Source organism: Nanorana parkeri, unplaced genomic scaffold (genome assembly GCF_000935625.1).
Source record: "Nanorana parkeri isolate BGI_ZX_2015 unplaced genomic scaffold, ASM93562v1 scaffold485, whole genome shotgun sequence".
Lineage (NCBI taxonomy): Eukaryota > Metazoa > Chordata > Amphibia > Anura > Dicroglossidae > Nanorana > Nanorana parkeri.
Genome location: NW_017306753.1, coordinates 715816 through 732790, shown reverse-complemented (window position 1 = coordinate 732790; position 16975 = coordinate 715816). Strand labels below are relative to the sequence as shown.

General features: G+C 43.6%; 1 protein-coding gene across 1 annotated transcript in view; it reads right to left on the bottom strand.

The window, feature by feature from the left end:
• Window positions 1–16083, bottom strand: part of SCN3B (sodium voltage-gated channel beta subunit 3) — a 21898-nt gene extending 5815 nt beyond the window's left edge. Inside the window, exons 1-4 of the mRNA XM_018560888.1 lie at window positions 15593–16083; window positions 6316–6485; window positions 4871–5099; window positions 2178–2316 (exon numbers count right to left, since the gene is read on the bottom strand). Of these exons, the coding sequence (XP_018416390.1) occupies window positions 2178–2316; window positions 4871–5099; window positions 6316–6485; window positions 15593–15650 (596 nt within the window). The 5' untranslated portion in view covers window positions 15651–16083. The remainder of the gene's footprint in view (window positions 1–2177; window positions 2317–4870; window positions 5100–6315; window positions 6486–15592) is intronic.
• Between the last annotated feature and the right edge of the window lie 892 nt (window positions 16084–16975).

Genomic DNA, 16975 nt, shown 5'->3' with positions numbered 1-16975 from the left:
GTGGTGAGGCTGTTGCAAGATGCACAATAAGGAGGCACTTGAAGAAAGATGGGCTGGATGGTCGAGTCGCCAGAAGAAAGCCATTACTACGCAAATGCCACAAAGTATCCCACTTACAATACGCCAAACAGCACAGAGACAAGCCTCAAACCTTCTGGCACAAAGTCATTTGGAGTGATGAGACCAAAATTTAGCTTTTCGGCCACAACCATAAACGCCACATTTGGAGAGCAGTCAACAAGGCCTATCATGAAAAGTACACCATTCCTACTGTGAAACACAGAGGTGGGTCGCTGATGTTTTGGGGATGTGTGAGCTACAAAGGCACAGGGAAGTTGGTCAGAATTCATGGCACGATGAACGCAGTATGTTATCAAAGGATACTAGAGGACAATTTGCATGCATCAGCCCGGAAGCTGCGCATGGGACGTACTTGGACATTCCAACATGACAATGATCCTAAACACAAGGCCAAGTAGACCTGTCATTGGCTACAGCAGAATAAAGTGAAGGTTCTGGAGTGGCCATCTCAGTCTCCAGACCTCAATATCATTTTGCCACTCTGCGGAGATCTCAAATGTGCAGTTCATGCAAGACAGCCCAAGAATTTACAGGACCTGCAGGATTTTTTCCAGGAAGAATGGGCAGCTTTACCATCTGAGAAGATAAAGAGCCTCATCCACACCTACCCCAAAAGACTTCAAGCTGCCATTGATGTTAAAGAGGGCAACACACTGTATTAAGAACTGGGGTATGTAAACTTTTGATCAGGGTAATTTGGGTAGTTTCTGTTGGGATTATGATTGAAAAAGAGTAAACACAGTTGATTGATAATAAATGGCTTCAGCCAAACCCTACCCATGAGTGACAGAAAGGTTTTCGTGTTATCATTCATATTCTCTGAAAAATGGCCAGGAAATCATAAATTCTGCCAGGGTATGTAAACTTATGAGCACAAGTGTATGTATATATATATATATAATGTCAGTGCTGACAAATTATATCCATTATGGAGCTGATTTACAAATCTTCTGCTCAACATATAGCTGGGTGAATGCCGTTCGCACAGCATTAATGCCAGTAGATGGAGCCGTGGCGCAAAGGATGGAAGAGCATAGGGCAGGAGATTTAAAAACCAGCCCTCATGTCTCATGCTATACATTAGAGAAAGTATCAGCAGTCAGAATAGTAAAGAACATGCGCACCTTAGATATATTTAGGACAATCAAGCAAGTTTGCAACTATGGGGCTAGGGCAGTTTCAATATCTTGCTGCGGAGAGAATTAACCACTTTGTGATAATTATCTTTTTAACAGAACATTAATCTGATATTGCTGCAGATGAGACAAATGCCCACAAGTGGTTGGATGTTTCAATAGCAAAAGATTAAGATTATGCAAAGGAAGCCCTACCCTTACAATTTTCTGGCTCCTTCTGTTCCCTAAAGCAGCCCACAGCAGCCAGGAGGTGCACTGGGCTGCAATTCAAATGAATGGCAATGCAACGCACCTAGCGCACAGTAATGTGTGATTAAATCTGCACTTAGGTGTTAGGTGCTTGAATCATTTTGTTAGATGAGAATTTCTATCTTTTGTCTCAGAAAGCTGTGTGGGGAATCACATCTCTCTGCATACATATTGATGGTACATAAAACCTTCCTAACATCTCTTAAACTGGCCATACACCTATAGATTATCTGCAGATTTTCTGTGTTCAGATGGAAAAAGTGCAACAGATTCCTCCATCTACGCTAAACTGTGTGGATGGAGGGATCTCCCGCTGGGCCAAGCTTCAGTATCTTGCTAGTCGGCCCCTCTGGCTGTCAAAATAACTGAACAATGCCTGCATCCAATCAGATTGTTCAGGTATTTTGACAGCCAGCGGGACCGACTAGCAAGATACTGAAGCTTGGCCCAGTCTGAGGTTCCTCCATCCACACAGTTTAGCGTAGATGGAGGAATCTGTTGCACTTTTTCCATCCGTCCATAGAAAATCTGCAGGTGTATGGCTAGCTTTAGACCAAGTCTAAGACTACAGAAACAATGATTGTAGGGCTGCTTGCTGCTGTAGGAGGTGAATAGTGAATTTCTATCCTACAATGGGTAATATGGATCTGACCCCGTGCCACACACAGCACTGACTTTCAATTGTTGTCTTAGAACACAGAACATACTTACACACTTTCCTGAGTCACTTCTTCAGCCTTAGAGATTTTTCTGTAACAGTAAACGACTTCTATCAAAAGCCACAATGTGAGAAAGGCCAGAAGGATATACATCATGATCTCTGAGAGGACGGAAGTAAAATCTTCGGTGGCTGCGTGAATGGAAATAAAGCTCGGTTTAGATCGATCTTTTGGGTTTTGAATCTTTATTACTTTTCAGAATTGGCACAATAGAATGTCACTAAGCTCCATCTCCCATATATCTAATCCCCATAAGTAAATAATGAAGATGTCGCTCTCTTGTAGCTGGAATTTCACAATTATTTGTTAATTGTACACCCTGGGAGTGCTATAGAGAGTCTTTGTACGCACAAGTGTCCACAGGAACAGAGGGAGTCTGGCAGGGATGAAAGGGTATTTATATAAGCGCTCAGTTTAAAGGGTTATTAAACCCTCCTTTTTTGCATATATCTACTGCTAGAAGCAGTAGATATATGCAAAACCATAAAAAAAAAAAAACGCTTTAAAAAGGGTTTAAACTTACCTGTGTCTTCCCCGCGCGCTCCCGTCCGAAAATCTGAAAAATCTTGGGGCGCGTGCATGCGCATTCAGATTCTTGGCCGGGAGACGAGGAGAGACACAAGGTAAGTATATGGACGCGTGCACCCGCATGCAGACAGCATGGGACAGGAAGTGCCAGCAAGCACAGAGGAGTCCGCGCTGGATCGGAGACCCGCAGCACCGCTGGAGGGACAGATGAAAACTCCTGGAAAGAAGAAGACAATCGGATAAAGAGACATCATTTAAGGTAAGTGCTTACACTAACATTGGGGGGAGGGAAAATAAAATTACACTTTAATGTCACTTTAAGGTTGCCTGCTCACTCAGCTATAGACATCCAGCTATTAAATGAGCCCTTAAAACCAGTCCTCACTAACCTGTGTAGCTGCAGGCACTGTGCAGGAATGTGTTCTCAAATTCACTTCATAAGTGAGTTAATGTCCTCATAGCAGCGACGTTCACTCTATTCCTCCCTACCAGAGTAGCTGCTCTTATTTTATACTAGAGATTGGAAGGCTACTGCTGAGAGAAGTGAAATGTATCCCTTACAATTAAGGCCAGGGTTGTGTGAAACACGCCAGCAGGGGATACTCTTCTTTTATTTTGATATGTGCTAATATATTCCTTTTCTATGTGGACAGAGTCCTGGCTTTGTGAACATAAGTGTATTACATCAGTTCACATTATGTCCCCTCTCTTTGTTTCAAGCTCTATGTAAGTTCTAGAACAGGGGTAGCCAAACTTCTGCCCTTCAGCTGTGATGAAACTACACATCCCATTATGCATCTGTCTATGGAAATCGTGCCCATGGTTGTTAGTCTAGCAATGCATTATGGGACTTGTAGTGCCACAACAGCTGGAGTGCCAAGGTTACTACGCCTACGCCTGCTCTACAAGGTAGCCCACACACTTTTCTTTCCTTCTGTTTTTGATAAATCCTGATGATCATATATAATACAGATGAAATGTAGCAAGCAATGAGCAGCATAAGCATGTTATGCTGGAAGATAAAATGTTGCGTGCAAGAAGGTAAAGACAATTGCTTTCAGTGTCAGTCTTGCTCTGCGTAAGCCTCGGCATGATTTCTCGCTGAATTACTTTGTTTCCATGGTTGGGTTAGTGAACATAGGCTTTCTGCAATGTCATAATTGAATTCACTGCCACCTACTCTTCTTACAAACCTGACTATTCAGTGTGTGCAGCTGCTGCCAACAGCGGTTCAGCCTGCAGGAAACTACCATTATGACAGAAATAGATCAGTGTGTCAGAAAACGCCGCTCCCACCTTTACAGATAATGGCAGAAATGACAGCTACCCCTAATGACAGACTCATGCATTACCGTTTTCAGATGGTGTAGAGGGAGAAATTGGTTGATGCAGCTGAGTACTGCTGTAAGTCCCATGATGACCTTTTGAAGTGCATTCTACAGATCATCATGGGATAGATCATGCTGACATGCAGATAGATCATTCATCATTATGAAAGACATTGCTGCCTATTGTCCTTCCTAGGGCTAGGTTCACACCTAGGCGACACCTCACCGCGCGACAATCGTGCACGATTCCGCACGGTGAGGAGTCGCCAAGGTGTGAACCGATCGCACTGTGGGTGCCATTATTTTCTAATGGCACCCCAGTCGCGCAGGACGGATTGCGCGCTTTCCCGCTGCGATTCTGCCCGTGCTTCCGAACACACCGCACGTCGTGTATCGCAAAAAAGAGGTACGTGTTTTCTGCGATTGCTGCGCGGATGTCACCCCATTGAAATCAATGGGGCCGCACGGCAATCGCTGCCTGCATTATGCAGGACCGCACGACCCCTGGGATGCGCGTCCCGGCTGTAGTGCAGGTGTGAACCTAGCCTAAGATGTCCTCTTTGTGGATACATTTGTTACGCAACTGATCATTTATGAGCAGTACACAAAATAAACAACCCTTGCTAAGTAGGCAACAAAGAAATACATATAACATCTACAAAAAAAAAGCAAACGTTTTCAGCAAAGATGACCGAAAAGCTTGGACTTGATATGTTTTGGTCACCTGAAAGTAGAAATTACCCTTGTACTATACAGGGTACCTGGAGATAAGGTAGGGTTTGGTTAGGGCACCTTCATGGCAATAAGAATATTATGATGCATCTCTTACCTACATCATTGACAATGAGGCTGATTTCGAAACTGCTTTGAATGGAGTGTTGATGAGCCTCATAACGCAGCGTACGGTTAACCTGACAAACAAATTTCCCTGCATCAGTGATGGTTACATTATGTAATACAATGGAAACATCCTGCAGATCCTTGCTCCCACTCCAATGAATGCGACCCATAAACTGACTTTTAGGTCTAGTGTGCTTTCCGTCAATGTATTCGTAGATCTGGAGAGAGGCAAGACAGAGTATCATTAGAGAGAAGCAATTTCCATGTCTACCAGACATAACTGACTGCTTTATAAACCATTTAACATACAGTATATACAGCATATGCCTCAAGAATACATTCTTGCAACCTCAGTATGTTTATTTTCCTCATCAAACACACCATCTACTTAGTTTTGTTTCCCTCAAACTAGGAGCATTTCTATAAAAAGGTCGCACTGAGGAGATAGTAATGCCAAATCTTTAAACTGAAACATTGAAATTTGCCAAGAGCAACACCTTTACTTTTTAAGAAGCTGATCTAGCAATGAAGACCAGTGTATAGAAAGCTGAAGAAAGGAGCATGTCAGAGTTATTCACAAAGGGGTAAATAATTTGGGGAAGGCCGGAGAAGTGAACAATCTTGGCCAACATAGCTGATTCGGAAACATTCTCCAATTCAGGTCACTTTCCAGTTCAGCTATGTTGTCCTAGATTGTTCACTTCTCCTGCCTTCTCCAAACTCTTCACCCTTTTGTGAATAACCGTTTATCTTGCCTAACAACCAGTGAGATACCCGGTTTCAGTCTCTATTCTGTATTACAATTTTCTGTATTAATACTTCCAGATGCATTCTGCTTGCTTTAGTACTGAGTTTAACTAAAATTAAACTATTTTTGAAGTCTGATGCACCTGAATGTAACAATCATCTATTATTGAACTTTTCCCATCCTATGCTTCGAGAAAAGGAATATGACATAAAAAAATCATATTTCGTGTCATTTTCTTACATTTAGAGATCAGTTTGAGAAGCTTCTGAGAATTTGCAGTTCATTGACAGGTGCATATGACTTGCAGTTGACCTCCTTCTCACCTACATTTGTCCTCAAGCTGCATTTGTATTGCTATTGACTTGTATGGGGAGAGACGAAGCTGTCACAAGCAGACTGTTAACAAAGGCCCTACATCCAGTTGTTGTAAGCAAGAGGCTTTTTTTTAGTATTTAAACATTAATCTAAGGTATCTTTGTAATGATCTTGGTAAAATGACAATATCCTAATAAAAACTGGGTCCAAAATGTCCTCCTCTACTGTAAGAAACTTCCAAAGCGCTTAGCCTTACATCTCCTTGCAACATCGTGGGCGAGTTCAAACCAGGCAAAAGGGAGTTACTGCTTCATAGCTCAAATACACAGGTCAAGGTTACAAAATATTTATAGAGAATACAAAATACATACAAGCGATCTGTTTCCATTCCCATTTGTTGGTTCATAGTACCATTCAACATTGGTAATGGCGGAGACCTCCTCTCTTTGCATGCAGGAGATGCACAACAAGGTCATATTTTGTCCTCGCACGGCCTCTGTTCCAGAAGGAACCTCAACACATACAGGCGAGCAGAACCCAACTGCAGACATCACCAGCATAAGAAGAAAAGGGGACACACGTACACCAAAACAAGGAGCAGGGCAGAGAAGGCAAGGAGGGCATACAACACCAGGGTAGACCAAGAAAAAGAAAAACATAAACACAACAGCAGCATAAAGGAATACACGAGAACACAAAAAGGATCATGTCAGAGACAACAAAATGAGTGAGAATATGATAAAGGGACAGAACAATACGATAAAGGGACAACAAGTGGGGGGAAAAAAAAGTATAAGAACAGCAATGGGGTTGGCAACAGGGCCACAGAACACACAAAAATACAGTAAAGGGGAGACAGAAGAAGGAATAAACTTGTTAGTCCAGATCTAATCAGCTGGGCACTGACCACATACAAAATAATTTAGTATATATTTTATATTATGTTTTCTTAATTTATTGTATTATGTACAAGACACGGTATCAGCATTCTGTATCTATTACATCTGGAATGAATACATACCAACTGACCCATACAACCAAATTAAATTCTGATTTACCTTCCTCCTAAGTTAGCTCTTCAAACATATACAAGTCATCTGTGGACAAGTGTTTCATGCTTTTTGGCAAACAGCAAATCAGAAAACATACAATCCAAGAGCAGTCTATCATGAGGACTATGGAAATGGTTGTCAAAGAGTTATTTGCATTTGTTTCAGTGGAAATATATGAGGTGTTCAAAAACTCTTGAAAATTTATATATGTACAGTATATATACTTACTGGCCACTTTATTAGGTACACCTGTTCAACAGCTGCAGGTGGGCTACAGCAGCAGAAGACCGCACTGGGTGCCACTCCTGTCAACTAGGAACAGCAAATTGAGGCTACAATTCACAAGGGCTCACAAGAATTGGACAATAGAATATTGGAAAAACATTGCCTGGTCTGATGAATCTCAATTTTTGCTGCAACATTTGGAAGGATGGTTGGACACTTGGCCAGACGAAGGGGTCCTGTGAGGCCTTGAAACGTTGCATTCCCATGTCATGCTAAAGGATTACGAATAGTGATGACATTCCGAAGCAGTATGGTGTGCCGACTACATATCTTCTAAATTGTAATTTGGATGGCCAGGTCACAATTTGGCATAAACAACATGAAAGCATGGATCCAACCTGCCTTGTGTCAATGGTTCAGGCTGGTGGTGTAATGGTGTGGGGGATATTTTCTTGGCACACTTCGAGCCCCTTAGTGACAAATAAACATTATTTAAATGTCACAGCCTACCTAAGGATTGTTGTTGTCCTTGTCCATTACCTTTTGATCACAGTGTACCCCTTGTGATGGCTACTTCCAGCAGGATAATGCACCATGTCACAAAGCTAAAATGATCTTAAACTGATTTCTTGAGTAATGTGTTCTCTGTACTCAAATGGCCCCCACAGTCACCACATCTCAATCCAATAGAGCACCGTTAGGATGAGGTGAAACGGGAAATTCGCGTCATGGATTTGCACCTGACAAATCTACTGCAACTGCGTGATGCTATCATGTCAATGTAGACCTAACACTAAAAGGAATGTTTCCATCACCTTGTTGAATCTATACCACACATTTAGGGTTCTGAAGACAAAAGTGGGCCAAACCCGGTACTAGAAGGGAGTACCTAATAAAGTGAATCTATCTATCTATCTATCTATCTATCTATCTATCTATCCATCTATCCCATTTCACTGAAAGGCAGTATGCATAGCTCAGTACTACATGATAATGCAACCATTATAAGTATAGGATATGTGCTCCAAAAAAGCAGAAAAGGAGATAATTTCTGGTTCTCTTTTTAATAGGACACAGACACTGGGTAACTTGGTCAATACAACAGGCTGAATAATATAGCTGGAAAGATTGGATAAGCCTTCAACATCAGTATTGGTGAGTCATAAAAGAACAATAATGATTTTTCTATATTTAAATATGTTATATTTTATTGAGAACAGTTTCTTCCTAAGTCCAAACCTCCAGTTGTAATATGAATGACGTATACTGGAAAAATAGAAATGCCGTGTTTGAGTTGGGCCCCTCCGTGTCACAGTCTCTTGACTCCAGAGATCCCTGTCTGGTGGACCAAAGTCTGATCAAAAAAATTGCTCCAGTTTCCTTAAAGTGACATTAAACCCTCAGATTTTTTAACATAAACCAATACTGTAATGTGTGCCTTACTGTAATCCATGGCTTTTTCCCTTCTCTTTGCTGCTCTTCCTTTTAAATCCTCATGTCTTCTCATGCTTGGGGAGAACTTCCCTTTGCAGCTCAGGGCCTCTTCCTGTAGTGCTGGCTCAGGTTGTGAACCTACACACAGACACCATGTATCCATTTCAGAGACAAGGCAGTCTGCTGCAAAACAGAAGTTCTGCCCAGCATGAGAACAGATTTAAAAGGAAGAGCAGCAAAGAGAAGGGAAACAACCATGGATTACAGTAAGGCGCACATTACAGTATTGTTTTATGTTAAAAAAATCTGAGGGTTTAATGTCACTTTAAAGAATAATTATAGTTTTAAGATGGGCCGCAGTACCATATTTCTTTAGCAGGTGCCACTGCAGATCCCAGCTCCAGGGGGACCCTGAGCAGATATGGTATTTTCTGTTGCAATTGTATGTCATGTGTCTCAAATGAACAGTCTATTTAAAATACAGAAGAGTTAGGCATTTGTAATCAGGAGCCTTGTTATAAGTGGCTAGAGAAAGAACTCTCGGGGGGCCCATGGCAGCCCTTCAGATACTCCCTTTCGGTCCCCCCACTGCAGAATGGAAGGGAGATATGGGTGGTTGGCTGGTCTGGGCTTCAGTAACAATTCAAAACTCTTCTACACTGTTTTTTGATTGAAGGGCAAAATGTTTTATAGACTCATCTCCTTATCGATCTTCTGTAAAATGGATGAGCAGTTTGTTACTTTGCATTAGTTGTCGGTACTATACGTCAATATCTGCACTATGCAGCCAGCTGTTCAGGTTCTGATACTACAAAGAGAACGACTGTAATGTAAATTAAGAATGCATTATCACAGGATCGGCTTTCAGCTGCTTGAACTTTCTGCATCTGTCATCAATATATATTCGGCAGCCGGTGAGAGCCGGTTCCTAGCCAAACAGTTAGCAATACATCGAACTTCGTTTTCTGTGGTCAGGACAGTTTTTGAAGCTTTTACTGGACTGACAATTCAATTTTATGAGGGAGCTCACTGATGTACCGCAGGGCGAATCGTATTATTTATAGTCTCTCAGTGGAGTTTTGCTGGTTAGGAAAGAGTTTTGCTTGAAAAAAGTACAAAATCTAAATGTATTCCCTTGTAGTCTTGTAGCATCCTTATCGTTATATCCTGCCTATCCTTAGGCCCCATTCACACCTATGCATATTGTAATATGCGCGTCTGTCGCGCGTTTTTTTACCGCGATTCGCGGTAAAAAAGTCGCGCGATTCCAAAGGCTACTTGGCAGTATACAAATGGAAAACGCCATACAAAACGGACCAATACGCAGCAAAAAACGCTCCGGGACCTTTTCATGCGTGGGCCGTTTTGTAGTGCGTTCGGGACGGGCGGAAATACGGACAGGTGGGAACGATACCATTGACTGTAATGCTATTTATTTTTTTGACCGTTTTGTAGAGCGTTCATCGAGCGTAGGTAATCTGAGGGTTTAATGTCACTTTAAAGAATAATTATAGTTTTAAGATGGGCCGCAGTACCATATTTCTTTAGCAGGTGCCACTGCAGATCCCAGCTCCAGGGGGACCCTGAGCAGATATGGTATTTTCTGTTGCAATTGTATGTCATGTGTCTCAAATGAACAGTCTATTTAAAATACAGAAGAGTTAGGCATTTGTAATCAGGAGCCTTGTTATAAGTGGCTAGAGAAAGAACTCTCGGGGGGCCCATGGCAGCCCTTCAGATACTCCCTTTCGGTCCCCCCACTGCAGAATGGAAGGGAGATATGGGTGGTTGGCTGGTCTGGGCTTCAGTAACAATTCAAAACTCTTCTACACTGTTTTTTGATTGAAGGGCAAAATGTTTTATAGACTCATCTCCTTATCGATCTTCTGTAAAATGGATGAGCAGTTTGTTACTTTGCATTAGTTGTCGGTACTATACGTCAATATCTGCACTATGCAGCCAGCTGTTCAGGTTCTGATACTACAAAGAGAACGACTGTAATGTAAATTAAGAATGCATTATCACAGGATCGGCTTTCAGCTGCTTGAACTTTCTGCATCTGTCATCAATATATATTCGGCAGCCGGTGAGAGCCGGTTCCTAGCCAAACAGTTAGCAATACATCGAACTTCGTTTTCTGTGGTCAGGACAGTTTTTGAAGCTTTTACTGGACTGACAATTCAATTTTATGAGGGAGCTCACTGATGTACCGCAGGGCGAATCGTATTATTTATAGTCTCTCAGTGGAGTTTTGCTGGTTAGGAAAGAGTTTTGCTTGAAAAAAGTACAAAATCTAAATGTATTCCCTTGTAGTCTTGTAGCATCCTTATCGTTATATCCTGCCTATCCTTAGGCCCCATTCACACCTATGCATATTGTAATATGCGCGTCTGTCGCGCGTTTTTTTACCGCGATTCGCGGTAAAAAAGTCGCGCGATTCCAAAGGCTACTTGGCAGTATACAAATGGAAAACGCCATACAAAACGGACCAATACGCAGCAAAAAACGCTCCGGGACCTTTTCATGCGTGGGCCGTTTTGTAGTGCGTTCGGGACGGGCGGAAATACGGACAGGTGGGAACGATACCATTGACTGTAATGCTATTTATTTTTTTGACCGTTTTGTAGAGCGTTCATCGAGCGTAGGACGCGCTACAAAACGGTCAGGTGTGAATGGGGCCTAACTCCCTGCACATCTTCACAACAGCTAGAACAGCACCTGAGCGCCATTCTCTGTTGCTTAGATTAGAAGCACCTTGCGTGGGGAGATGTGCAATACTTCCAGGTCCTGGATCTACAGTTCCACAGTTACAGCGGATTTATATCTGCTCAAGGGTGGCTTCAATGCCCTGACACATAGTCCTGCTGAGTACCACCGGGCAGGTTGATATCAGTTCAATGGTAGTTCCAGCTCCTAACATCATCAAAGAGGGCGGCAAGGAAGGGGATTGTGATCTGCTCCACTTGCACTGGTGGCCTTCTGGGGAAGCCTCACGTTGGAAAAGAAGAAGGGACAGTGTTGTACCTGATGGCTCAGTGTCATCTGTGAACTGGTGGCTCTAATTTTAATAACAATTGTCTTTTGACCCACTTTGCTGTTGTTCCAACGTATACAAAGATTGTGACGGATGGCCCAAAATAGAGGGCTTAGATTCCTGTGTACATAGTGATATTTGTGATATCTGTGTATATATGGATCAATGTATATATAGATCAGTGTGTGCTCCTCACTATGTATATAAAGATCATTGTGTATATAAAGATCACTGTGTGCTATACTCCGCACTGTGTATATAAAGATCACTGTGTGCTATACTCCGCACTGTGTATATAAAGATCACTGTGTGCTGTGCTCCCCACTGTGTATATAGAGATCCAGGGGCAGACCTACTGTGTGATGGGCTTCTGAGTGGGGGTTTGTTGGGCTGAAAAACAATCTTGCACCAGGGCCCTTGGTTCCTTAGGTCTGCCACTGATTTGGACACTGGAAAACAAAAACCAGTGACCCTCCTGGTATAACCCTCACAGTCCCAGCTTGCCTTTTGTAATAAAGCAGTGCTGAGATCAAGACCTTAAACACAGAGGGGTGTTCATGCCCCAGCCTGCCTCAGTTATTTGCTAGTGTCCTAGGGGGAAAGGTGCCTTTTCTCTATTGATAAACGTTTACCCATTTTATTGCCATTTTGTTTCCTCAAGATCATTTTTTCTTCAATCTATCTCTATACGCTGCTTGAGCTAGTCTCTTGTAGCTATCTAGATGGGGGTATCCTCAGCCACAGCTTTAGAGGCCATACTCGGACCCTGCTGGAAAGAACTTCCTGTCTGGAAGGTTACAGGAAGGGAATGTGACTGGATTACTGCACAGATCTGGAAGAATCCAAGATTCAAGCAAAAATCCTGGAGTTCAGCTTTATGACACTAACAGTTTCCACGGAGCGGACTGTGTACAGACGATCATTCAGTCTAGAGTTCTTCTTTGTGTCATTATTTTTGTCAACAGTGCTGAGTACATAAGGCATAGTGGAATATTTCTGTGGCTGTTTAAAGGACACTGAACAAGCCGTTCTGACAGATAAGCACAGACCAGCCAATTTGTATCTATATTAGTCCTTCCAGCATATGTCACCCATATGGGCCCACTCTAGTTTGCAGATCATGTTTCTATGCAATATTGCACAGCATCAGAAAAATGACCTGTTGTACATGTTTGGTTCTCGTTCACAGTGGGGTTTCCAAATATCTGATTCACCCACCGGTGGATGGGGCATGAGGACTACACATGGCAGTGAACCGTGGATGATGCATGAGGATTACACATGGCAGTGACCTATGGATGATGCATGAGGATTACACATGGCAGTGACCTGTGGATGGGGCATGAGGGCTATACATGGATAGTGACCTGTAGATGGGGCATGGAGCCTGCACATGGCAGTGGCCTGTGGATGGGGCATGAGGACTACACATTGCAGTGACCTGTGAATAGGGCATGGAGACTGCACATGGCAGTGACCTGTGGATGGGGCATGAGGACTACACATGGCAGTGACCTGTAGATGGGGCATGAAGACTGCACATGGCAGTGACCTGTAGATGGGGCATGAGGACTACACATTGCAGTGACCTGTGGATGGGGCATCAGGACTTTCACATGGCAGTGACCTGTGGATGGGGCATGGAGACTGCACATGGCAGTGACCTGTGGATAGGGCATGGGTACTACACATGGCAGTGACCAGTGGATGAGGTATTTGGACTACACATGGAAGTGAACTGTGGATAAGGCATGCAGACTACACATGGCAGTGACTTGTGGATAAGGCATGCGGACTACACATGGCAGTGACCTGCAGATGGGGCGTTTGGACTACACTTGGCAGTGACCTGCAGATGTGTAGTCCAAACGCAGATGGGGCACAAGGACAACACATGGAAGTGACCTGCAGATGGGCATGAGGACAACACATGGCATTGACCTGCAGATGGGGCACAAGGACAACACATGGAAGTGACCTGCAGATGGGGCACAAGGACTACACATGGCAGTGACCCAATAAGAGAAATGAGGGTACAGAACCTGAGTAATGTGTGTGATGACATCATAACATCCACAGATGCTGCATAATGTTTTCTAACCTGTGAGCCCTGAACCAGTCTGCATGCTGCACATGGGCTCCCAGGGGCCCTCCAATTATGGCTGTGTTCTGCTCTTTGATAACATTGCTCACAATATATTTTAGGCTTGTTTTCAACACAAGCTGTACAGATACAACTGTATGCAAGGGAAATGAAAGCAGTATGCCATTGGATCCAGAGACTTGCTCCCATGTGTGATGTGGGTCCTGTTCTGAAGATGGGGGACAGGGTAAGACAGGGAGCACCATAGCTGTGCTGTTATGTAATTGGATCCAGAGGCTTGCTCCCATGTGTGATGTGGGTCCTGGTCTGAAGATGGGGGACTGGGTAAGACAGGGAGCACCATAGCTGTGCTGTTATGTAATTGGATCCAGAGGCTTGCTCCCATGTGTGATGTGGGTCCTGTTCTGAAGATGGGGGACAGGGTAAGACAGGGAGCACCATAGCTGTGCTGTTATGTAATTGGATCCAGAGGCTTGCTCCCATGTGTGATGTGGGTCCTGGTCTGAAAAAGGGGGACTGGATGAGACAGGGAGCACCATAGCTGTGCTGCTATGTCATTGGATCCAGAGGCTTGCTCCCATGTGTGATGTGGGTCCTGGTCTGAAAAAGGGGGACTGGATGAGACAGGGAGCACCATAGCTGTGCTGCTATGTCATTGGATCCAGAGGCTTGCTCCCATGTGTGATGTGGATCCTGGTCTGTAGAAGGGGGAATAGGTGAGACGGGGAGCAACGTGGCTGTGCTGCTATGTCATTGGATCCAAAGGCTTGCTCCCATGTGTGCTGTGGGTCCTGGTCTGAAGACGGGGGACTGGATGAGACAGGGAGCACCATAGCTGTGCTGGTATGTCATTGGATCCAAAGGCTTGCTATCATGTGTGATGTGGGTCCTGGTCTGAAGACGGGGGACTGGATGAGACAGGGAGCACCATAACTGAGCTGATATTTCTGTGTGAATTTTTGAATATATGGATTGTATGATGCCAACAACAAACAGGGGTTGGTCCAAATATTGTCCAGTCTTACGTGACTTGGGCATGCTGGTTGTAGTTTAAACAATCAGTTATCTACCTGATCCTGATGACTATACCATAAAGTGCCACTAGCCATAGAAAACAAAATTGTGGTCCCTACTGTATTACAATGAGTCACCACCGTACTTGCTACAAGACGGTCCTTGGCCCGGTGTATCTCACCTTTTGTTTTGCACCCATCACATATTATACCATGTCCTCGAAGCAACCCAGACTCGCACGTTATCAACCATGGATTTGTTCTAGGTGGTTCTCCGATACCTTGTATATTGTCTGTCGCTGGAGCCTGGCACCCCTCCTTTACTATCAGGTACCCCATTTACCCCCCTTTCTTCTTCCTCTTTGTGTCTTGCCCATGTCTTTGTCAGGTTCTTTACCTTGTCCTATCACATGCACATGGTTTGGCAGTTTTGGTGCTATCGTATATACACAACATTCCTATTCCATACCATGGATACCGTGTTCTGCTGTTAACACAAGTAAAGTTTGCATTTTGTAAATGTAAACTTTAAGAAAACATGAATAAACAACAAATCTTGATCTCTCTATTTGGTAGGTGCGCTTCAGTAGTATTTATGACTCAACAATATTTACAGATCTGATTATTTTTAAAGGCCATATAATATGTGCCACTTGAAAGTTGCATGGCCGCTCTTCTGCTGCACTGCTCTGTGCATTGATAATGAAGCACTCCCCACCTCCCATCTATTGTTCTACAATGACACGCTAAGAATACATAAGCACCGGACAGGAATGAATTACATACCGAATAGTAGAAGTAGTAGTGATGGACTCCAGAGTGAAGCATCCTTCCAGGTAGCCATGATGAATGCAGGTCTTTGCAGGCTTTCCAGGGGTGGTCTCGATCACCAGGACAGGAGATAGAGGCGAAGGGATGATGGAATCAACCCACTTCTATATTTCCACAGTTGCCATGTTATCAGGGTGGAGACCCTTGAAGAGGTCAAGGAGAAGGTTCAGCACCTTGGAGAGGGCCACGATCGTGCCGGAGGGATCAGGAGACTTCTGCTGCCTGTTGTCTGTCTGTGTGCAGCCTGTGTAGACAGGTCAATGCTCAGACTGCTCTATGTCTGTGGATGGGCGGCTCACTAATACTTCTCCTTCATCAGATCCGGGCGCCAGCTACAAAATCACCTTTCGTTAATGCATTACTCCCTCCCGAGCCCAGAGCAAATCTAATCAGCATGGATACATTCATCTACCGCAAATGGCTAAATGAAGAAGTAGACGGGGGAGCAGGAGAACAAATGAGCTGAGTGACCGCTAGGTGGCAGCAGAGAGAGCGGCGTTCTCACATGCGAGTCACCCAGACGCTTGGCATCAGCCAGGAGCACAGAGCCAGGTCACATGACTGTGAGATCTCTCTCTCTCTCCTTATTTATATGTATTAATGAGCTGTGTTAATTAACACTTACCAGCTTGCATTAGAGCACTTGTCTGTATGGGGACTGTATCCTTGTAAGCTCTTGCAGCCTTTGTTCAGTAATGCTGGCCATACAGCATTGGATTTTTTTTTTTTAAAGTTCCTTTTTCTGAACATTTGTTTGATTTTCTGATGGTTAACGGGGACAAATCGACGATCATTTTCTACAGCATGGATAAGAAAATGTAAGGGCTCAGGAGGGAAAATTTGTTTCTCTTTCTTTCAAAATTCTGACCGTAAATGTGATTTCCATTCAGGAAAATTCATATATATAGTAATGCACATGTGCTAGTCACAGAATTAACCAGTTTAACATGTCTGAGATTCCATTCAAATAGCAGGTCTGGTGGAAAGCGCTTTTGAAAATGGCAGAAATAGTTGACACAATGATGGCATCATCAAATGTTCTGATGAGCGGTTTTTCAGAATTTCAAACAAAATTCTACTGGTGTACGGCCGAGTTATCTCTGGGCAAGCTATCCTTGTAGTGGAGCTACCCCTGCACTGCAAGGGTTAAGTGCTCAGGAAAAATCTAATTTACTTACCTGATCTCGCTCCCCCTGAATTTACAGCCTCTCTCCGCCTTTTCTTCTCTCTCTCCGGAAGTCTAAAGGTGCCCATACACTTTACAACCCTCGCAAGACTTTTGTCTTGCGAGGGTTGTAAAGTACTTAAAAAAACGTACGATCTGCCCATCTTGGACAG